The 25,019-nt window shown below is 48.8% G+C and overlaps 1 protein-coding gene across 1 annotated transcript in view; it reads left to right on the top strand.

Moving 5' to 3' along the window:
• gria4a (glutamate receptor, ionotropic, AMPA 4a) overlaps window positions 1-25,019 on the top strand; it is a gene marked incomplete at both ends in the record, with an annotated part of 485,354 nt that overhangs the window by 420,135 nt on the left and 40,200 nt on the right. Inside the window, one exon of the mRNA XM_084308626.1 lies at window positions 22,061-22,259. Within this exon, the coding sequence (XP_084164752.1) occupies window positions 22,061-22,259 (199 nt within the window). The remainder of the gene's footprint in view (window positions 1-22,060; window positions 22,260-25,019) is intronic.

The raw sequence follows: 25,019 nt of genomic DNA, 5'->3' as shown, positions 1-25,019 counted from the left end.
CACATGTCGCTCGCAAACTCACAAAACAACCGCACGCAAGCTAACTAGCCTAGCCAGCCCCGATGCGAGGTTCCATGCATTCCCGGAAGCCCCAAGTTATGCCACGTTCGAGATCCGTACATTCATCCAATCCGCCCAGTACCAATCTAACAATAAACAACTCACACATGCTTAAATAACAAACTACTTTAAAAGAAAATAATTTTTAAAACATTCTCACCTACCAACGCCGCATACACAGTCCAACACGAATCATAAACCAATTCTCCTACCCTTCTCTTCGTCCGGCTCCACGCACCGTGGACGTTTCACACTCTCCATTCAACACCATGACGTCATCAAGCAGCGACTTCTTAATATCGTACACAATCGTTACTGCATCAATTATAACCCTCAAAACGGCCACAATCTCCCCAACTTATGCCTCGATTCGCTTCTTAACAACAATTGCCGCCACAGTGTTTCGTCAATTCCTCTCATATTGTTGCCGTAACGTCCCTAGTTTCACCGCGGCTCTTCCACAGAGCTACGCTAGTTAGCCCCAATCTCCAATATGATTCGCTCCAGACCCATGGTCGTTGGTCATTAAAATACCATAATAATACAACAATAAGCTCTTACGTTTCGTCAATCATTCCTAACCATAGCCATTGTTCACACATACCTCGCGCGACTATTAAAACCGAGATTAAGTGCAACCGTTCGCTTTAATTTTACTGAATGTTCAAGTTCACAACCAGATGTTTTGAACCGAATTGTACTAAGTACTAAATCAGTCTTTCAACCGAATTGTTATCAAGCACCATTGTTCGCCCTTTATTACAGCGCACGAGTCGTTTAATATGTCTGGCGTGTACGTATTAAAATAGGACCGCCTTTGACTTTCGGGTTTTTGTAATCCATAAACTCAAATTATAAGACAACCCCCTCGCCATCTTGATCCATTTGAATATGCCCTAAAGCGGGCATATCTTCATTTAATTCGGCCGATATTTCAATGCAGATACCACGTCCCGTCGATTTGACGTTCTCCACGCTTATCCCAAAAAAACATTTTACAACCTCGTCTTTACCAGCTAGCCCTCACTCATATTAATCGTGTCGTTTCCTGCCTGTAATCGCATAACAGGTCCCCCATTTATCACTGATCTATTTCGCTCTTAATCATTCTGATCCACATGATCCAAAAATGTCGAACTCGTGTGTTTAACGACCCCATACTCTGCCTACGGGCCAGAATCCCCGCTGGTGCCGTTGAGTCAGTCACCCAGCGCAGACTCTGCCCCACAAACCCAGTATAGACACGATTCCCACATTGCTTCGATATGTAAAAAAATAGCCACCTCATCTGCGCTCCACCTTCTAGGTTATAATGAAATAGGTGTTTTCACTACCCAAAATGCGCCCAGTTAAATTGCCACTATAGACCTACCGCATTTCACGATTCAATTAACGTTTCAATCTACTGCAATTCAACGCTTTGATCATGCTGTTAAACAGTCGTTATGCCTCCCCCCCTTCGTATAGTTTATTCTATACGAGGCTCAACCCCCTTGGTCCGTATAGGCCGGGAACGGCCTCCTGTGTCTGAACAAACATACAAACATCAAAAGCCCACGTTTGCATGTTTACTGCACAACAAGCGCGATCCCTATACCTCCGGATATCCTAACCTAAACTAACCTAACCACCGCTCCCCCATTCCTGTACGCAAAAGGCCATATTCACTGTGGGTCCCAACTAGTGGCGTACACAACCAGCCTTCATCCTGTCCTTCTGTCCTCCATCCAGACAACAAACCCCTGCCCTGCAACTTCAAACGCAACAACCCCCAGCTCTTTCCCTGCACGTCCCCAACATACACGCAAGGTCCCGGCACTGAGCAGCCAGCCACAGAGACCTCACCGCACATCTTCAGGGGGGCACAACAGGGTGGGTAAGAACGGCACCATTTATGTAGTATATTCCTACAGAATCCTACAATAATCGAAGGTTATTGTAGTACAGTACAATGGGATTGCTTATCTGGAAGGAGGAGAAAGGGATCATACGTGATCGAATTGTTGGTCTCCTCATCTGACTTAAAGCAGATGAAGAATAAACGTGTAGCCAGACAAACCAGAACTATAGTTCAACTCAACATTTATTTGAGCCAGAGGCCAAGAGTGAATAGAAGGTTGCCTTTCACATACAAAAGATTATCAGACAACATTAACATGGCTGCTGTGTACAGGAATCAACAAGGTTTTGCATCTCAAACCCCAATATGTACACAAAACAGTCACTTGTTAACATAATTTGAACATACATTGACAACACTGTAAGCCCTTTTTGTATATAAGTAAGCCTGGTTTCTAAGCTAAGTTCTACATTCTATTCTAACCAAACATGGTGGTTCCATTCGGCTTACTTACATTAAAACAGCTCAGCAGTAGTCTCTCGGTGGGGAGCGGTTGGAGCATGCAGACCTGGGTGGGGTCTGGGCTCCAGAATAACACTTTGTCGGCCCTTATATCCTATAATTTCTAGCCAATAATAGCACATTTTACTAATATGGTCGTCCAATCCAGCGTCTTCTTGTGGGGGGGTTGGGTCTTGTCTCCAGGTGGGGTGGTGTGATGTCATCTTCCCTCAGTGATAAGAAGGGGGGTCTTTATGGCCCCCCCTCCTTGGTGTGGTCTTTCAACTCAACTGATTACAGAGTACTATTCCAATAAACCTTTTACCAACTGTCTCTCCCGTTTACCCATTTCTAATATTATGGTTTACTCTTTTGATACTAAACAGTTGATTAATAGATAACTTTGTTTGTGACTTAGTGTCCATGCCTAATCATCTCTTCAACAAGTCTAAACTGGTCTGCCCTGTGGTCAACCCAGCTGTCTCTAATCAGCATTTACATACAGTCAGTTCGAGAAGGTGTCGTTTGTTCCCTTATTTAGTCATTGCTTGAGTGGGGGTTGAAATAACTATTGCTGTTGTTATCTGCTGCAACTGTCTCAACTTACAGTTGAGACTGTTTTAGCCACTGAGTCCACTCTGCTATTGAAAGGTACATCTGGCTTTTGATGTGGTCTTCTAATTTATTCACACATATTAATTATGAAATTCAACGTCAATATTTACCACAAGAGTGCAGCGGACTAAGCGTCTGTCTACCACCACAGAGACAGTGGGATCGAATACAGCTGTGGTGCTTCCGGGTTGGCCGACCGTCCATACTAACATAATTGGCAGTGTTAGCGGGTGGGAAATCCGGCGAGGGTTTGTCCTGGTCGCTCTAAACAGCGACTCCTACAGTTCGGTCGGGGTGCCTGCACAGCAAGGGAAGGATCTAGGAGAGGTAGTGTGACCTTCCACATGTTACACTCTCCCAGTGAGAGTCTGCGCTGCCAGGTGAAAAGAAGCGGTAGGCTGGGTACACATGTGATAGTCTCCGCCCTCCCGGACCGACGGTATAGGGGGTAGAGTGCGCAACGACCAGGAAGGGGATTGGGAATTGGCATAACGACTAACATTGGGAGGGGAGAAAAACGGAAAAAGAGGCGGGGGGGGGGGGGGGGGGGGGGGGAGATTTTTTTTAAAAGAAGAAAACTATAAAAAGTGCTCAGGATCTTCGCACTAACATTAAAATTGTTCAGCTTTCTCAGCAGGTAGATCCTCTGCTGACCTTTTTTGACAATGGAGTCTGTATTTAAGTTGAACTTCAGTTTACAATCAAACACAGTTCACAGGTATACATGACATCATGACATTTATGGCATAGGGACATACATGACATACAGGTATATAGTACTGTTACATTTGTGACATATACGATATGCAAACATACAGTACTGTTACCCATAGATCCTAACAGAGAATATATACATATGATGGGGAGGATACTGTACATTAGGAGGGGGTCGGTGGGTGGGAGAAAAAATTTACATACGGTGGGGGAAAAATATATACAACCCACCTCACCCCTGCCCACTTTGACAACCTAGGATGGCTTAGAGTAGACGACAGAGTACAGCAACTTGCAATGGGCCTGGTCTACAAGATACACTACATGACTAAGGTACCCATGTACATGTCAAAATACCTCCCAAAGGTCAGTGAATACCACAACCACAACACGTGAAACCCAGATTCGGCTCAAACAAGGGACTAAACACGTTTCGCAATTATGCCACATCAATGTGGAACGCCCTACCCACAGCTGTAAAGGAATGTGAATCGCTACCCACTTTCAAAACCACTCTCAAAGAGCACCTACGGGAGACTGCAATTCGAAACTGGCCCCTGTAAATGTCCTAACCCAACCCCCTCCAATGTACAGTAAATGTCCTAACCCAATAATACACAAGACCCACTTCTTGGGACCAAGTAAGGTTTCGTCGATAATCCAATGTACAGTTACCCCCCCACCCCATGCTGCTATGATGCCTGAATTTCCCCAAGGGGATCAATAAAGGAATATCTTATCTTATCTGAAGAAAACTAGAATGCTAGTTATGTAAACAAAAACACAGCTGTCTCTCAGCAGAGCATCAAATAGTGTATCCACATCTTGATTAATTGAAAACTTTATTAACAGATTGCAGAATGGGTACAATACAGTACGATTCAACACACACAATTGTTAACACATTCTGTGCCATGCAGTTTGCCCATCTTATACCACTCTCTGGCAGGGCTGTAAGCCTATGGAGTCGCTCACCTTCTTTGCAGGGCTATAACTTTTTAAATATTATAGCTATATCGACATTACTATGGCCCATTCAACATCGGGTATCTATCGTTCCGGATGTGGGAACGTTATATTTTTCCATTCATACATTGTCGTGTTAGTACCGTCGTGAATATAAGTATGTTTTTAGAGTGTAGAGCAGTAATTCCTAGAACGCGAGTTATAGGCCCCGACGCATATTATACATAATCGATTGGCGTTTCCTTCCTATACACGCTATATTAAAAAATTCAAATGCATATGCTCGGTATACATTATGCTCCATCATGCGTGAAGGAAAGGGGGGGGGGGTCGTTTATGATTCCTTGATTGTCAGTAACAGCTTTTGTAACTGAGGGGTACAATTCCCTGACTGTATTGATAAGTATGGTATCATTAAACCACTACCGCTTTATGTACTTTAATTACTGGCCATACAGTACACAATATATGAATATGATGAACACTTCCCACAATGAAATCGGTTCCAAACAAAGGTATAATCAAGTATTTAATGGAGCAAAAGGTACATAGGATACTTTACATTATTCTTTGAATGCACTTGTAAGGCAAAGGAATATGCGTAGGCAAATCAACAACGAATGTCCATTCTCTGGTTACGCAGGAGGTAATTATACAACCTGAATCTTAGGGAATTATATCTATGGTACACTAGTAATATAGCGGGAGATACTGGAAGGGGTTCCCCCTGGTTGTAAGCCAGCGGGGGGGTAGAAGATCTGTCGGTAGTAGGACGTCTGGTCAACGATGACTAGGGAGACTTCAGGTACAGAAGCCGGTGCAGTAGCCTCTTGATCCACAGACGAATACAGCTTGGTTCTCTTGTAGACTGTAGCTCCACAGTGAAGAAAGCTAGTCGGCCTCCTGCTTTCTAAGGCGCCGACTCGACTTGACTCCTCGCGGGGTAAATCCAACACGTGCAGGCGTCGGCGATTATCCGCTCCATAAATCACAGGACCAAAGCAAATATATTCCAGCCGCAAAGGGCTATGTAGTCGTCGGGTAGATTAATCCAGTGTACATATCCATACGGTTCTCGTCTAGGTCTCCTCGGGTGAAAGCGTCATGTGGTCGGCCCAGCCTGGATAAGAACTCTAGCTAATACGAGGAAGCGTTGGAGATGCTGGTCACTGTAGAACTTTAACCGCACGATACACTATACACAAATAGACTATTATTTACCTAATAGAAATATGTCGCACTCGACGGTATAGCGCCAAACTCTGACAATTCAGTTACTAATTCGCATGCGGTCTCAATGCTCTATTCTGGGGCCAAACAGGCCATACTTCACCGCACGTTGTATCGTGGGTGAGGCTTCAACTTATCGGTAACATGCTAAGGAAGGTAAAGGGCTTCTATATTCACCTGCGCCGTATTTATACGCACGGTGAACAAACTAGTTCCAATCTCATTTCTGTCGCGTATCCCTGGGCAAGGCCGGGCATGTCCAGACACATCTTGACGGTGACTTTGAACCTGACTCCGGAGGCCGGTCCCTGGCGCCGGTGGACCGCTGTCCAATAGGAGAATGGAATATTATGGTCTGGGCTAAAGGGATATTCCGTGTATATGTACAAGGAATATACAGGGGATATCAAACGATATACAAATACTATGCAATATATATCAATAAATAAATATATATATTCGGTTTAATCTGATCCTTTGTAACAGCCGCGCCCTAATTAGTCCCACCTAATTAGCTAAGCAGAGACAGATTAACCGCACTGTCCACTACTCAATGTCTGTTGTGAGGGATCGGTCAGTTCACAAAGTCATGGGGTCATGGTCGTCATCGATGGTATCGGGGAGCCTTGGCAGTTCTATTAGCCTCGCCACGGGTCGGGTGTAGGTCCGCCCTTGGACGAGCACTTCGGCTGCACGGACCTTTCCGTCGGCACCGGTGATCACTTTGCTTACGCGGCCGGCCGGCCACATAGCTCGGGGTAGTGACTGGTCGATAATCATGACGACTGTTCCTTCTGTCAAATTGTCTCTCTCTTTCACCCATTTCTGGCGGGTCTGTAGAGACGGTAGGTAGTGGAGTAGGAAGCTGTTCCAAAACTTGTCAGCCAATACTTGACTGTACCTCCACATTCTTCGGCCGTTCGCTTCTTCAGGCCTGTACATTGTCTGTGGTAGCACGGGGTCCAGCCGCGCCATCAAGAGTGTGTTGGGGGTGACTGGGTCGACATCTGCTACATCACTTGAGACGTAACCGAGGGGCTTTGAGTTCAATACTCCCTCGATCTCCGTGAGGACTGTCATTAGGACTTCTTCCGCCACGGTCTGGGCCCCAAGCACGGCGTACAGGGCTGTCTTTATAGAACGTACTTCTTGTTCCCAAGTTCCACCGAAGTGAGGTGCGTTCGGGGGATTAAACTGGAAGTCAATCTGGTATGGAGCGAGGTGGGTCTTAAGTTCTGGGCCCATAGCTTGGAAGCTCTCTCTCAGCTCTCTTTCTCCGCCTTTGAAGTTTGTCCCGTGATCAGACAACAATATAGACGGTTTACCTTTCCGCGATGTGAATCTTCGGAAGGCCATAAGGAATGAGTCTGTGCTCATGGTTGGAAGGAGTTCTATATGCATCGCTCGGGTGGTCATGCATTTGAATACAATACCCCACCGCTTCTCGGTTCCTCTTCCTTTCTTTATATACAGCGGGCCGAAACAGTCCATACCGGTGGAGTGAAAAGGCTTGTCGCCGAGTCGGAGGCGACAGGGAGGTAGGTCAGCCATCCGGGGTATACTGGGCTGCGCTCGCCACTTACGACAGTCTAGACAGGTTCGCTGGAAGCGCCGCACTGCTTCTCTCCCTTGCAGTATCCAATAACGACGTCTGATCTCCGCGAAGACTCTCTCTGCCCCGGCGTGATGCACATCCTCGTCGTATTTCTTTATGATCAGCTCTGTGACCTTGTGTCGGCTGTTTAAGACTATCGGGTACTTGACGTCATCCGGTAAGTCTGGAGCTCTCCGCAGACGACCACCCACTCTGATGAGACCATGGGCGTCGCTCTCGGGGGCTAGGTGGAGCAGTCTGCTGTCTGATGGGACTGGCTTTGCTCCCTGTAGACAGTCTAGCTCATCGGGGAACGAGTCTCTCTGGGCTCGTTGTAGTAGAAGAAGTTCCGCTTCTTCGTAGTCAGCTGCAGTAATGTCAGTAGTGAGCTGAACCTCTGGGTGGTGCCACAGGAATGTCTTTAGCTGCGCACTCTCTAGGGTGAGGCAATCGACTATGTCGGGGTCTGTGGAGACGAGTGTGTTCAATCCACAGAACATAGATTTCTTGTTTTCTGCCTCCTCTTTACTCGCTTCCCGTGGGGTGGGTGTAGGCCACTCTTCTTCCGGGAGCTTGAGGAACTCTGGCCCGTCACTGTATAGGTTGTGACGGGTGAGGTCATCCAGGGACATTCCCCGGGTGATGACGTCAGCTGGGTTGTGTTTTGTGTCCACATACCTCCAGCTTGCTACTTCTGTTAAATCTTGAATCTCTGTGACTCTGACTCCCACGAAGACCTTGTATCTGCACGAATCAGACCGGATCCATGTGAGTACTGTCGTGGAGTCTGACCACAAGATTGTTCTTTGCACCGGAATGGTGAGTTCACGTTGGATTAACGTGGCGAGTTGCGCTCCTGTTAGGGCTGCGCAGAGCTCTAGACGCGGGATAGATTGTTGCTTTCGTGGGGCTATTCTTGAGCAAGCCAGGATGAAGGCAGTATGTATTTCTCCTCCCTCCTCTCGGGCACGCAAGTAGGCCACCAAACCGTAGGCTACTTCGGAGGCGTCGCTGAAGACGTGCAGGTCCATCTGGCACGTCTCCGGCCTCACTGTGGGTGGGAAGTAGCTGCGGCGTATGTTAACACCTGGGAGTGAGCTGAGTTCCGTCTCCCACTCTCTCCATGTGGATGCAAGGTGTTCGGGTATGGGGTCGTCCCAGCCCTGGTCCTTGTCCCATAACGCTCTTACAATCATCTTTGCCCTGGTGGTGTAAGGTAGAATACATCCCAACGGGTCATATTGTCTGGCGAGTGTTCTGTATACACTCCGTCTGGTGGTCGGTAGTGCAGTCGACCTTCCCTGCTCCTTGGTCAGGGGTGTGTGTTTATAATGGAGCGAGTCTGTTTTGAAGCGCCAGACTAGTCCTAATGTCATTTCTTGGGCTTCTCCTGGGATGGTCGCCATCCAGGTCTCGCTGCTTGCTGCCTTGTCCTCGGGGGAGAGGCTGTGCAATACTTGCGGGTCGCTGCTGGCCCACTGCCTGAGATCAAAGCCGCCTTTGATCAGGGAGGCGCGGAGCTTGAGTAGAAGGGCCTCGGCTTCTTCTGGCGTCGAGACGCTTTGCAGACAGTTGTCCACGTAGAAACTATTTTCTACACTTTTTCGGACCTCTTCATCAGCTGCTGGGTCCTCTGCGACGTGTTTTTGCAGTGCAAACGTAGCACAGCATGGACTGCATGTGGTTCCGAAAGGGAGGACTTCCCATTGATAGATGGCTGGTTGCTCATCTCCGATCCTCTCTCTCCATAGGAACCGCAGCAGGGGCTTGTCCTCCTCCACTAGTCTCACCTGCAGGAACATCCCTTTGATGTCGCCGCTGATGGCCACCTTGTCCTGGCGGAAACGTAGTAACACGCCTAGTAGGGAGGGGCCGAGTGTTGGGCCGGGCAAGAGCTCTTTATTCAGATTTTGTGATCCGATCTGGTAGCTGCAGTTGAACACAATACGATCCTTGCCGTTGTGGTGGACTTTGTGGTGCGGCACGTACCATGATTCGGTCGTCTGATCGGCCTCTTTAATGTCAATTTTCTTTATGTGTCCCGCTGTGATTAGCTTGTTAATCTCAGCGCGGTACACAGTCTCTTGAGCGGGGTCTCTGGCTATGCGCCGCTCTGTGTTCAATAGATACCGCTCCGTCGCTTCTTTTGGGGCGTGGAAGGTGGGCATACCCTCTCGCCTCAGGAGTGGAGTTGCGTATCTCATCACTCCGTTGACTTTGACTCTCTTTGTCCCTTGCTCGAGGAGTGCTATAGCGTAAATGTCTTCCTTGGAACGAATGTCTTTCTTTTCGTTCTTAAAGGGCATTGTCTCTAGTGTCCATAGCCTCTCGACATGCTGTAGGAGGGTGGTGTCTTCTTCTGTCACTCTGGAGTGGAGGCAGCTAGTGGCTGCTGTTCGGTTAAGAGACTTAGCGAGGGGGCCTTGTAATGTCCATCCTAGGCGAGTCTCGACTGCTGCAGGACAGCCTCTGGGCCCTGTGTGGACCCGGTCTATCGGGACTATGAGGTCTGCATGGTCGGAGCCTATCAGCAGGGTCGGGGTGGCACCGTCTATGAGCGGGATAGGTAGTTGACGCAGGTGCACATATTTATCCATCAGCTTGGCGATGGGGTAGGTATACTGCGACAGGCCTATTTCTTGGCTGGTGAAAGCATTAGTAATCCTATACCGTCTCTCTGGCTGCCCGCTTGCTGCGATAGTGAAGGAGACATTCTCGCCCTTTATCGTCTTTAGATCTCTTCTTATTGTCCGAATCGTCATCTGGTTTTCGCTCCCCCGCAGCCCCAGCTGGGCCGCAGCGGATGCGAGGAGAAGGGTCTTCTCTGACCCGTCGTCAAGGACGGTGTAAGTGTCCATGACCTTGTCTTGGTAACTCAGTGTTACGCGGACCACCTTTAAGAGCACTCGGGCGCCCCCGCTGCTGGCGGGGTCAATGTACATAACACTTGCCTTTGTGCTGCTTGAGGGTGCAGGCTTTCTTCTGTTACTGTCGTGTAGGACATCTAGGTGGGCTCCGTCACACCGACTACACCTCTTCTTTAAGCGGCAGTCGGCTGCCATGTGACTGCGCGCACATCGGTAACAGCGTCGGTTGGACTTTATCCATTGACCCACCTCGTCGGCGGTCATCTTCTTGAACGTGTCACATTGTGACAACCAGTGTTCTTTTTCGCAGTACGGGCACACCATCTTCCACTTCTCTTTCATCGAGGGGGTACTGTGGTTCTTGCTGCTCGGTACTGATTCTGATTGGTGCATGACGGTCACCAATCTTCGGCCATCGTTTGCTCTCCTAGGTCCCTCTCTGGAGCTTGGGGTGCTCCGCATGAACGTATCCAACCGTAGGCTGTTGACTTCTCTCGCCAGGAAGTCGGCTAGGTCTAGGAGGGATGGCTCGGGACCGTTAGGATCACGGTGGTCTCTTTGCCACCTGAAGCGCTCTTGTCGGGCGGGCGGAAGCTTCTCTAAAATCCTCTCGACATTAGAGTTTGCGTACAGTTCGTGCATACCCTTTTCTCTTTGCGCCCCCAGCATCCCTACCAGGGATTGTACCTTGATAGACAGGTCATCTAGTGAGCGATTGTCTGTGGCTGGAGGTAGGCGGTCAATATGCCTTATCTCTTGTATTACGTAATCCCATATGCGTCCATATCTTTGGTCGAGTGCTGCTAGAGCCGCTGTGTATGGGGTAGTAGAGGTGGCATAGGCCAGCGCTATATTGTGCGCTCGGGGCACCTTGAGGTGCTTCAGTAGGATAGCATACTTGTACGGTTCGTCAGCTACATCGGACATCATTGTCTCTAAGCACATTCGTAGCTCCGTGTACTGTGCTCTGTTCTCGTGGGTGAAGTCCGGAAACGTCGGTGTGCCAATGTATGATGCCATGGATGGTTGGCACATCGGTGAGCGTTGGAAGAGAGGCCTCCTAGGCGAGTCTCCTCTTACGCCTCTTGGTGGGCTGGTACCTGCTGGGTACCATGGCCCGCGTATCCAGGTGCTATTCCTCGGGGCTGGTCGTGCGTCAAGCTCACCCGTGAATTGAGTCGGGGGTCTGTAGCGCAGAGCCGCGGGGGTAGAGCCTGGGCTGTACTGGACCTCCTGGTCCTGTGGAGTTCTGTGCTGCTGTCGGGCTTGACTCTCCTCCTCTCCCTCTTCTTCTTGCTCTGGCAGGTCCTCTAGATCCTGTAGTCGTCTATTTAGCCTCTCCGCGGTGTAGACCGTTTCTTCCTTGTAGCTGGTCCTCGCGTGGACCGGTCGGGGAAGGAGTTCGGAGGGGGGTATAGGCTCTCTCTGGTGGTCGGGCTCAGGGTCGCTTGATCGGGTAGGGGAGGGTGCCCTTGACCCGTGTCTTGACGAGGCCCTGGAACCCCGTGCGGAGGGAGGGGGTGTCGCCCTGGCGATCAGCTGCTCCATTATCTGCGCTTGTAATCGGTCGCGCTCGGCTTCGCGCTTGGTGAGAGCGATGTCGCGCTCTGCTTCTCTTTGGGCACCGGCAGCGGCGCGCTGGGCTTCGGCGGCGGCGCGCTCTGCTTCGGCCCGGTCTCTTACCATATTCTCTTCCGTCTGAAGGCGTCTAATCTCTAGACGTATACGATCTTCGTCGCTCCGTTGCTGCGCTTGAAGGCGTTCTCTTTCCATGGAAGAATATTCGCGCTCGCTAAGCATCTGTGCTTGGAGTCGATCGCGCTCTGTAGAGGCTGCTAGGCTGGCGAGGAATGCCTGTGCCAGCATCTTGTCCGCCCCGCTGGGGGAAGACGCTGGTTGAGGTGATCCGCTCCTGGCAGTACTCGTTGGAGATCTGTTCTCCTGTGGCGAGTCCTGGAGATCCATCTCCGGGGTCTCTTCTTCTTGTAGCGGGTAAAGTTCCATCCCTGGAGAGCTGTCTTTATCCTGGAGCTCTCCGGGGACTACTTCTTCGGTCTTGGCGGGGGGTAAAGTCGTGTCAGGTCCCTCCTGGTCCCTACCGTGAGCTTGGTCAGTTACATTAGAACCCACTAGGGCCTCTATTGGCGGGGTAACCTGGGCGATAGGGTCGGACATAATTTTACTATCTACTTTTTCCGCGTTTACCGTCTGTAGAAGGCTAGGTAGTATACTGGCAACGTAATCCTCTAAGTACTGAGGTGTCTGCCGTCTACGCTGCGGGCGATCTACTTTAGGAGAACCGTTTTGTGGAGTGTTCATCATAGGCCATGTCAATATTAATACCACTATATTAATATTACACTAGTTACCCTCCGGCTCGAAGGACCAATTCTAACTGAGGGGTACAATTCCCTGACTGTATTGATAAGTATGGTATCATTAAACCACTACCGCTTTATGTACTTTAATTACTGGCCATACAGTACACGATATATGAATATGATGAACACTTCCCACAATGAAATCGGTTCCAAACAAAGGTATAATCAAGTATTTAATGGAGCAAAAGGTACATAGGATACTTTACATTATTCTTTGAATGCACTTGTAAGGCAAAGGAATATGCGTAGGCAAATCAACAACGAATGTCCATTCTCTGGTTACGCAGGAGGTAATTATACGACCTGAATCTTAGGGAATTATATCTATGGTACACTAGTAATATAGCGGGAGATACTGGAAGGGGTTCCCCCTGGTTGTAAGCCAGCGGGGGGGTAGAAGATCTGTCGGTAGTAGGACGTCTGGTCAACGATGACTAGGGAGACTTCAGGTACAGAAGCCGGTGCAGTAGCCTCTTGATCCACAGACGAATACAGCTTGGTTCTCTTGTAGACTGTAGCTCCACAGTGAAGAAAGCTAGTCGGCCTCAGGCTTTCTGAGGCGCCGACTCGACTTGACTCCTCGCGGGGTAAATCCAACACGTGCAGGCGTCGGCGATTATCCGCTCCATAAATCACAGGACCAAAGCAAATATATTCCAGCCGCAAAGGGCTATGTAGTCGTCGGGTAGATTAATCCAGTGTACATGTCCATACGGTTCTCGTCTAGGTCTCCTCGGGTGAAAGCGCCATGTGGTCGGCCCAGCCTGGATAAGAACTCTAGCTAATACGAGGAAGCGTTGGAGATGCTGGTCACTGTAGAACTTTAACCGCACGATACACTATACACAAATAGACTATTATTTACCTAATAGAAATATGTCGCACTCGACGGTATAGCGCCAAACTCTGACAATTCAGTTACTAATTCGCACGCGGTCTCAATGCTCTATTCTGGGGCCAAACAGGCCATACTTCACCGCACGTTGTATCGTGGGTGAGGCTTCAACTTATCGGTAACATGCTAAGGAAGGTAAAGGGCTTCTATATTCACCTGCGCCGTATTTATACGCACGGTGAACAAACTAGTTCCAATCTCATTTCTGTCGCGTATCCCTGGGCAAGGCCGGGCATGTCCAGACACATCTTGACGGTGACTTTGAACCTGACTCCGGAGGCCGGTCCCTGGCGCCGGTGGACCGCTGTCCAATAGGAGAATGGAATATTATGGTCTGGGCTAAAGGGATATTCCGTGTATATGTACAAGGAATATACAGGGGATATCAAACGATATACAAATACTATGCAATATATATCAATAAATAAATAAATATATATATTCGGTTTAATCTGATCCTTTGTAACAGCTTTCTTTAGTACGACATCATACGTTGATCAGATGGATTGCAATGAAATAAATGGACAATCGAGCTGGAATTAACGTTAGATTCCTCTTACCTGTGGCCGATTAGTCTGGAGAAAAGATATTCCAATTATTTGATTTCGATCTGCTAGACCCATTTCCGTTTGTATGACGCAATAAACGCCGAAAGCATATTGATTCTTGCGTCTCGAAAGCGATCCAATGCACTCAAGTGTTTGTCTGGATCAACATTACAAGATAGCTCTGCCGGAACATTTTCCCCGATGCACAGAGCGCCACATCCGGTTTAGAGTAGAGTGCAACTCGCCCAAAATCCACCAGGCGGCGGTATTGAGGAGTTGAAATATCAGACAGAGTCCAGCTGGCTCCCGGAGCCTTGCTGGATGAATTATGAATCCCAATAGCGAATAAAGGAAATAACAATCATAAAAACGAGTTAACTCGTTGTTGGCGCTCAACGATTGGCGGCCAATAACGAGTTAACTCATTAATGGCGCAGAATGTGTTAAGCGGATGCAGACCAGAGAAAAACTTTTGTCTTGTTTACATCAGGGTCCCCCATTTTCAATTCATCATGACATTTATGACATACACGACGACATACAGATATATATCATGACATTGATGACACAAATCGATCTCTAAACAATGTTTGTATGTCTCCGTAATGGTATGATTCTGGCCTGGTAGGTTAAGCCACCGTTCGACGCAGTTTCTATATCTATCCCACCATTTCTGTGTAAAAATCTTGTACACGTTCTTTCTGAACGGACGTGAGATGCATATAACATTGTTTAGAAACCTTTTTGCGAAATTTAGAAGGTGTTTTTTGTCCATTTTCGTCCGTAATGTTACTCTGTGAATGTCATTTGTTGTCGCCCGACGGCCGTATCCTCACAACAAAAAGAGCTGCTATTGGTCGAGCGCAAGATACGTGACCGAACTCGCACCAATTACGTCAAATAAAACTCTGTGGTGACCAAGTATCCATTTGCGAGGAAAGATCTAGTCCCAACTTTAAAATTATGATTGCGCAAAACGGACTAGTTTGTCAATGGAGAACTTTTTGTATCTATCTATCTATCTATCTATCTATCTATCTATCTATCTATCTATCTATCTATCTATCTATCTATCTATCTATCTATCTATCTATCTCTCTATCTAGCTATCTGTCTAGAGATGGAGCAAACAGATCTGTCAATTATTCTGCCAGCGGCAATAGGCGGCTCTCATACGGTTGACTTTAATGACATTTCTTGTGGAAGTACTGTTCTGTTATCTGCCACCAGGAGGCGTAACGCCTGACAGAATGCTGTGATGTTAAGATAAGATAGATATTCCTTTATTGATCCCCTTGGGGAAATGCAGGCATCATAGCAGCATGGGGGGGAGGGGGGGGGGGTACAGGTAGTAAAACAACACAGTATACAGGTAGTAAAAAACAACACAGGCAAACAATTTGATCAATATGGTCAATATAATTTACTATCTGACTAGCTGAGGAATATTCACATTATTCACAGTGTCACATAAGGTGCAGTATGCATGAGGTAGTGTTATAATTTACTATCTACTGAGTATACATTATTCACAGTATCACGGTATCCACTGAAATATACATTATTCACAGTATCACAGTATCCACATAGGGTGCAGTAAGCCTAAGGTAGTGTAGGTTGTCCTCCTTGGGTTCCTATAAGTCCCAGGTCAATGTCTGGTAGCAGTCGCTGTCGCTGCCCCCTGTTGTGGAGCCTGGAGGCTGCTAGTCGCTGCCCACTGTTGTGGAGCCTGATGGCCGCTGGTATGAAGGACTGTCCGAGGCGGTTAGTTGAGTGTCGGGGGGGAATGAGTCTGTGGCTGAACGAGCTTCTCATCTTGACTAGCTCGTCGTAGAGGGGGTGGTAGGGGTTCTCCATGATGGCATCCAGCTTCCTTATCATCCCCCTCTCTACCATCACCTCAAGTCTAGGTAGCTCGACTCCCACCACGGAGCTAGCCTTCCTCACCAGCTTGTTGAGCTTGTTGGTGTCCCTTGAGTTGATGTAGCCTCCCCAGCATGCCACAGCATAGAAGAGGATGCTGGCCACAACAGACTGGTAAAAAGACTGCAGCAGTTTGTTGCACACATTGAAGGACCTGAGTCTCCTCAGGAAGAACAGCCTGCTCTGTCCCTTCCTGTAGAGGGCCTCTGTGTTGTCCGACCAGTCCAGTTTATTGTTCAGGTGTACCCCAAGGAACTTGTATGAGTCCACCATCTCCACATCCACCCCTCGGATGGAGATGGGAATCGGGGGGGGGGCTCTTCTTGCCCCTCCGGAAGTCCACCACCAGCTCCTTGGTCTTACTGGTGTTGAGTTGGAGGTGGTTGCTGTCGCTCCACCCCACAAAGCTCTCCACCAGGGCTCTGTACTCCTCCTCATCATCGTCGGTGATGTAGCTTACGATGGAGGAGTCGTCTGAGAACTTCTGCAGGTGGCACCCGCCTGAGTTGCGGCAGAAGTCTGAGGTGTAGAGGGTGAAGAGGAAGGGTGACAGCACAGTTCCTTGGGGGGCGCCGGTGTTGCTCACCAGTACGTCAGACTGACTGTCCTTTAGTCTGACGTACTGTGGCCTCTCAGTGAGATAGTCCTTGATCCAGGCCACCAAGTTGTGTTCTAAAATTGAAGTGCTGATAGGATATAGTCACAGCGCATTCAGAAATAGGTCTCCAAAGGCATAGTAAGATGAAACTATTTAATGTAGGAATGCAGGAATGATGAGATGTGTAGATGGTTGTCAAGTTGAATCCCTTTACTTCTGAACATAAAATAAACAACGACAGTTCAATGGGTACAGCCAATATCTAACCATGTAAACATAAATACTAGCTTCCCAGAACGCCTAGTTATTGCACTTTGAACTGAACCCAGAGTCTTAAAGGAGCCGCAACTTGGCTCAGAGTTTGGTGAATATCTACAGTATATGTCCCAAATGGGTCACCAAACAGGCACCCCCAGTCCAGGGAGCCCCAGCATCCGGGAGAAACTCACCTGGCACCTGCAGCGGCTGGCCGTAAACCAGCTCGGCAGATGAGGCCTGCTAGTCTTCTTTGGGGGCGGAGTGAAGGCTGAGCATGACACATGGGAGCCAGTCGACCCAGCCGCTGTCCGTGAGGCCGGCCCGAAGAGCGGCTTTCATAGAATCGTGAAACCGTTCCCACAAGCCATTGCCCTGTGGGTTGTACGCCGTGGCGCATGGAGCTTCACTCTCAGGCCTTCAGTGACTGCAGTCCAGAGATCAGACGTGAACGTTGCAGAGGAGTGTGGCTTTGGCGTTATCAAACACCACATCCTCCAAACACAGTCCAGTGGCGGCTGTTCGGTAGGCCTGCATGTGCCATTGTAGCGTAGTTGAGACCCAAGTGGACGGCCCCCACCACCAGCTGGGAGAGGCAGTCAGCAACAAAGTTGTCTTTGCCAACGATGTGCTGGATATCCGTGGTGAACTCGGAGATGGCAGAGAGTAGACGCTACTGGCACCCAGATCATGGCTCAGCGGCATTGGCCATGGCAAAAGTGAGTGGTTTGTGGTCCACAAAGGCGGTGGCGGAGACACAGTTGTGTTGGCGTACTCAATCCACAGAAGGTGGACACCCCTAGGTTCTGGTTGGCTCGGACTGCCCATTGGTCTGCGGGTGGTATCCTGAGGAGAGACTGACGGAGGCCCCCAGGGCTTGGCAGAATGCTTTCTAGACATGGGAGATAAACTGGGGGCCTCTGTCAGAGACAATGTCCACCAGTATCCCATGAAGGCGGAAGACATGGATCACCAACAGGTCCACGGTCTCTGGAGCAGAGGGGAGTTTGGGGAGAGCAACAAAATGGACAGCCTTGGAGAATCTGTCTACATTTGTGAGAATGACAGTGTTACTGTGTGATGGGGGAAGACCAGTGACGAAGTCCAGGGCAATGTGGGACCATGGTCGACCCGGGACAGGCAACGGGTAGAGTAGCCCAGCAGGGGGTCGGTGGGAGGACTTCCCACAAGCACAGACAGTGCAGGCCAAGATGAATGCATGAGTGTCCTCCTTCATGGTGGGCCACCATAAGTGACGCCTCAGCAGCGACAGGGTACGGCCTGACCCCAGGGTGGCAAGCAAACCGGAAGGTGTGGATCCACTGGAGGACCTAAGAGTCGGGTACAAAAAGCCGGTTAGGGGGTTCATTACCTGGGTCTGGCTGAGTCTGCTGGGCCTCCCTGACAACCGACTCAATTTCCCAGGTAGCTGAGGCCATCACACAGGACGAGGGAAGGATGGTGTTGAGATGCACCGGAGCCTCTTCTGGGACATATTGGCGGGAGAGGGCATCTGGCTTGAGGTTCTTGGATCTGGGTCTATAGGTCAGGGTAAAGTTGAATCGGCGGAAGAACAGTGCCCACCTGGCCTGGCGGGAATTCAGATGTTTGGCTGTCTGAATATAGGCAAGGTTCTTGTGGTCTGTCCACATGAAGAATGGGAGTTCGGATCCCTTCAGCCAGTGTCTCCATTCGTCCAAGGCCAGTTTAACCGCCAAGAGCTCCCGGTTCCCGATGTCGTAGTTCTCCTCCGCAGGGGACAAACGGTGAGAGAATAAGGCACAGGGGTGGAGATTCTGGTCAGAAGTAGAGCGCTGGGAGAGGACCGCTCCCACCCCTGTATTAGAGGCATCAACCTCCACCATGAACTGGCGAGACATGTCAGGCTGAATGATGATGTGAAGCGCCTTTGTAGCTCCAAGAAGGCTGCCTCAGCCTCAGCTGTCCAGGAGAAGGGGAAGGAGGGTGATGTGAGTTGGGTGAGCGACACGGCAACCCGGCTGTAGTCTGTGATGAATCTCTGGTAGAAGTTAGCGAACCCGAGGAACCACTGAAGCTGCTTCAGATTGGATGGTTTGGGCCATTCTGCTACCGCCTTGATTGAGAACAGTTTGTTCTCCAGCAGTCTTTGGAGGACCTGGCGGACATGCTGGATGTGTTCGTCAACAGTGCGGGGAAAAAAATCTAAATATCATCCAAATAAACAAAAACTGACAAAAAAGGACATCACAGAGAACATCATTGACAAGGTTTTGGAAGACAGTTGGTTAACCCGAAAGGTATTACTTTGTACTCGAAGTGACCGAGTGGGGTGTTGAAGGCTGTCTTCCATTCATCCCCATTTTGGACTTGGACCAGATGATAGGCATTCCTGAGGTCTTGTTTTGTGAAGATGGAGGCTCCTTGCAGGGGTTTAAAGCCAGAATTGATTAATGAAAGGTGGTACTTGTTATTGTTGTTATATTATTGAGGCCACAGTAGTCTATGCAGGGAAGTGAACCATCCTTTTTTGATACAAAATATAAGCAAGCACAGACAGGGGAGGAGGAGGGGGTGATTATGCCCGTGGCTAGGGACTCGTGGATATATTCTTCCATTGACTCTCTTTCAAGACGAGACAGGTTGAACAGACGGCTGGAGTGAAGAGGGGCTCCAGGGAGCAAGTTAATGGCACAGTCATACAGACGATGGGGTGACAGAGAGAGAGCGTGTTGCACTGGAGTCAACCAGGGCTGTTAATGGTATCAACTGATTACTCCAACTAAGAGTGGCATCGAATTGCATGCGTGGGAATGGAGAGGGTGCTTCGGCTCGTCAAGGTTCCCACATTCACAGACAAGCCTGCGCGTTTAGGCGTACGGGACAGGCAACCAGAAAGTGATCCCCCTGGCCGCAATACAAACATGCACCTGACTGGAATCTGCAGTGATGCTTGTTGGGAGAGAGACGAGCCTGACCCAGGTGCATGGGCTCGGCAGCCAAAGAGGCTGGAGGGGAGCGAGGCGCAGAACGGGGGAAATAATTTTTGGAACCCACTCTGGTGTCGTGAACGGCGGGAGAACGAGGTGATTCCACCAGCGCAGAACGGCTAACACTAGCCCTCTCTCGACGACGCTCATGGAGACGGGTGTCCAGATTCCTGGCTAGATTAATTAGCTCATCCAAAGACTCCGACAAATCTCGAATTCGTCCTTGAGAACATCACTGAGTCCATGACGGAATACCCCTTTTAACGTCTCATCGTTCCACCCGGAGTCGGCAGAAAAGATACAAAACTCGCTGACACTGCGGTGGCCCTGACAGATGGCTAAGAGTTTTGCAGACCCATCGGACCCGCCGACGGGGTGGCAGGTGAAACGACACTCGGACCAGGAGTGGCAGGGGTGCAGGCCTCTTATCCTGGCTCTGTGATGACGTGAGGGTTCTCAGGTGTGTAGGTCAGCCCAGGTAGGCAGAGTGATGGTGAGGCGGGAACAGGAAGAGACCCATATAAGGCTGTGGAGACCTGCTGACAGACAGGGGAGAGAAAGGCCCTGGCTGTGGCTCTAACAGACAGTAGTTACATTCAATGACTACTACAGCCAATAGCTAACCATGTCCCAAGTGGGTCACCACATTATATCAATTTGACATGCATAACTTAAGAAAAAGTTAAGACATGTTTTCTCTAGGCTTTCAAAAATGTAGGAGATTATCCGAGATAAATTGTTGATCAAAGCACAACTTCCCAAAGATTATTACTAATATTTCCCAAACGAAGATACAAGATCATCATTAAATATAATTTCACAAACCCTACATTTCCATGTCCCAAAAAAGTATTTATCCCTCCCCATTTTTTTCACATGGATTGTGGGCCAACGTCAACTGGTGCTGTCAAAAAGTATTTGCTGAACAGTCTAATCCATTGCTCATCAGGACTGCCCCTCTCATAATGTGTTCAACAGTCTTAATATTTATTCACGTGAATCCATTGATCGTATTGATTAGGCTAACTAAAGTAGAGGACAAGGATTGTATTTTTTTCTCAGATCAGCTGTGATGATGTCGAAAAGTTGAGCAGAAGAAAGTGGGTGTGTGTGTGTTTCCCGATGTTAACATTATTGCAGCAACTTGCAATGGGCCTGGTCTACAAGATACACTACACGACCAAGGTACCCATGTACATGTCAAAATACTTCCCAAAGGTCAGTGAATACCACGATCACAACACCAGAGCGAGCTCCACAAATCATGTTAAAACCAGATTCGGCTCAAACAAGGGACTAAACACGTTTCGCAATTATGCCACATCAATGTGGAACACCCTACCCAAAGCTGTAAAGGAATGTGAATCACTACCCACTTTCAAAACCACTCTCAAGGAACACCTACGGGAGACTGCAATTCGAAACTGGTCCCTGTAAATGTCCCTCCAATGTACAGTAATTTACCTAGTATGGTTTTGTCAATATTCCAATGTACAGTTTTGCTTGTTTGTACAGTGTCCCCCCCCCCCCCCCCCAATGTACAGTTTTGCTTGTTTGTACAGTGTGTCCCCCCCCCAACCCCCTCCAATGTAAATTACCCAGTATGGTTGTCAATATCCCAATGTACAGTTTTGCTTGTACAGTCGTACAGTGTTTCCCCCCCCCAAACCCCTCCCTACCCAACCCCCCCCACACAACCCCACCCAACCTCCTCCAATGTACAGTTTCAAATGTATATACTCCCTTTTCTGGACTCTTTTTGTATCACAAACAGTACTGTATTTGCAAATCTGGTATGTCATAAATGTATAGATGTAGCAGTACTGTCTATCTGTATGTCATGTATGTCATATGTCCTGATGAATTGAAAATGGGGGACCCTGATGTAAACAAGACAAAAGTCTTTCTCTGGTCTGCATCCCCTTAACAATTGTGTGTATTGAGCTGTACTGTATTGTACCCATTCTGCAATCTGTTAATAAAGTTTTCAATCAATCAATCAATCAATCAATTGGGTGAACAAGAAAAAGATAAAAAAAAATGTCAGCCTATCTATCTATCTATTTATCTATCTATCTACTTATCTATCTCTCATTCTCTCCAGGTCTCTGTCAGGTCGTATAGTGGGAGGTGTGTGGTGGTTCTTCACCCTCATCATCATCTCTTCATACACAGCCAACCTGGCAGCCTTCCTGACTGTGGAGAGGATGGTCTCTCCTATAGAGAGCGCTGAAGACCTGGCCAAGCAGACGGAGATTGCATATGGAACTCTGGACTCTGGCTCTACCAAGGAGTTCTTCAGGGTAAGGATGGATGGATGGATGGATGGATGGATGGATGGATGGATGGATGGATGGATGGATGGATGGATGGATGGATGGATGGATGGATGGACGGACGGACGGACGGACGGACGGACGGATGGATGGATGGATGGATGGATGGATGGATGGATGGATGGATGGATAGATAGTGTTTGGACTAGCCAACATTTTGTGCTCCTGTGAGCGATGATGGCATCATCGACATAATGAGTTGTTGGTAATCGGTAATCAGTGAGAGACATGCAGTTATGTATGTGTGCTTTTTTACAAGTGTGTGTATGTGTGTGTGTGTGTGTGTGTGTGTGCGCAGGACATTGTGTGCATTTATGAGTTACAGTGTATGTGTGTAAGGATGCATGTGTTTGTATTATTGAATGTGTCCCTATCCATCTATGATTTATCTATGGTGTCAAACATGATTGTGTGTGTGTGTGTGTGTGTGTGTGTGTGTGTGTGTGTGTGTGTGTGTGTGTGTGTGTGTGTGTGTGTGTGTGTGTGTGTGTGTGTGTGTGTGTGTGTGAGAGAGAGAGAGAGAGAGAGAGAGAGAGAGAGAGAGAGAGAGAGAGAGAGAGAGAGAGAGAGAGAGAGAGAGAGAGAGAGAGAGAGAGAGAGAGAGAGAGAAACCTTAATATGTTGTACACCAAATGGTAGTAACAGCTTTAGTTACTGAAATTGTCTGTCAATGTGTTTAGTTGACGTGTTTAGACTGGACATTTAATATATACTATACACTGATACATATGATAATATACTGTAGTGACCCTGGGATTTGGGTCGGTTGGTCAGTTGAGCTGTCACTCAACACTCCACCATCCCGGCACTGGCGGTGTCCCTATTGGACGCGCCAGCCACGGGTTGACAGAGTCGAGAGTGCACGGGCTGACCTGGGAAGGTATAAGTGGGTGGGGCACCCAGCGTGCACTCTCTCGGGGCATGGGAAATGGTATAATGAGTCTGATACTGCAACCTGTAATGGAGAACTGTGATAATAAATAAGTGAACTGAGAAATACATCTGCCTCGAGAGTCGTCGATAACGTTTGGAAACCTTGAACGTTACATTGGTGTCTGAAGTGGGATATTCTGCGAAATATGGACATTAAAAGTATCGGGGGAGAATGAGCTAACGTGGGCTAGTGAGGGCTAACAGGAGCTAACGGGAGCTAACGTGGCTAGCGCTAGCTAGTGGGAAGCAAGACTGTCTGTTGGGGGAGGGCGTCTCTGTCGGTCTGGGAACAGGAGGACGCAAGCAATCTGGAACCAAAGTATTTGTATAAGTATTTGGTGGTTGTCGTCTCCTGGGGCCTGACAGAGAGGGTTGCAGCCGGTAACCAACAGACCACGTCGGGAGCTAATGAAGAGTAGCCTAGCTTAGCTTACAGTTAGCATCAGGTTTAGCATGGCAGAAATGGAAGCCGGCGCCGTTAACATTAAGAAGAGAAAAGAGGAAGACGGTGAGGAGCGGTCGGGTGACACGGACATGGAGTGTAAAGAACAGTTTGCAGAATTATACGCCGGCCGAAGCGGGCCATTGCCGGTTCGCGGCCCCCCGGTTCCCGCCGGATGGAGGTCAGAGGTGACCCAGGATGTTAACAAACATGGCGGCGCCCATGACACGAGGGCAGGCCCAGGCAGAGAAGACGCTGAAGGACCCGGGGAGCCACTACGCTTGGAACTCTCTGGCGCGTACAGCAGAGTGCTTTCCCCGGAACAAGACCCAGCGGTGAGGCAGGGACTCGGGAGTGCTCCCTCTTCACCAGGACACAGCGGCGTGTCCTCACCCTTCGCTGGGGTGCGGCAGAGACTATGACGGATGAATGGGTTATACTGAATGAAAAAAAGAAAAGAGAAACATTTTGTAATGGTGATTTCATTGAGGTGTGGGGTATTGTGTTGGGTACTGCAGGGATTTGAGTACTGGTTAGTGGGTATTGGAGGGGAGTTAGCAGTTAGCATAGCGTTGTGTAGCGGGCTGCGCCTAGCATTGTAACCGGTGGATAGGCGACTGTCTCTGTTGTGGGAGGGCGTCTCTCTGTCGGCCTGGAACAGGAGGACGCAAGCAACCTGGAACCAAAGTATTTGTATAAGTAATTGGTGGTTGTCGTCTCCTGTGACCTGACTGAGAGGGTTGCAGCCGGTAACCAATAAGAGCACGTCCAGGCTAGCAGGAGCGTGGCGTCGTAACCGGTGGTTAGGCTATAGCCACCGGAAGCATCGCGTGGCTAGCTGCTGCCCTAGCTTTAGTGTGGGGGGTAATCTTGTTGACTGTGGGTGAGTTTGGTTCGTCTCTCGGGCCGAGAGACTTAGTAGGGAGGGGGTAGTGTAGCGACCCTGGGATTTGGGTCGGTTGGTCAGTTGAGCTGTCACTCAACACTCCGCCATCCCGGCGCTGGCGGCGTCCCTATTGGACGCGCCAGCCGCGGGTTGACAGAGTCGAGAGTGTACGGGCTGACCTGGGAAGGTATAAGTGGGTGGGGCACCCAGCGTGCACTCTCTCGGGGCATGGGAAATGGTAGCAATGAGTCTGATACTGCAACCTGTAATGGAGAACTGTGATAATAAATAAGTGAACTGAGAAATACATCTGCCTCGAGAGTCGTCGATAACGTTTGGAAACCTTGAACGTTACAATACACTGATACATATAATATATAATATACACTGACACATATGATATATAATGTACAATCAATGATACATATAAAATATAACATGCACTGATACATATGATATATAATAT

This window comes from Notolepis coatsorum (assembly GCF_963971535.1).
Source record: "Notolepis coatsorum genome assembly, chromosome: 1".
Lineage (NCBI taxonomy): Eukaryota > Metazoa > Chordata > Actinopteri > Aulopiformes > Paralepididae > Notolepis > Notolepis coatsorum.
Note: the sequence above shows the minus strand (reverse complement) of the source record. Positions and strands in the feature narration are given on the sequence as shown.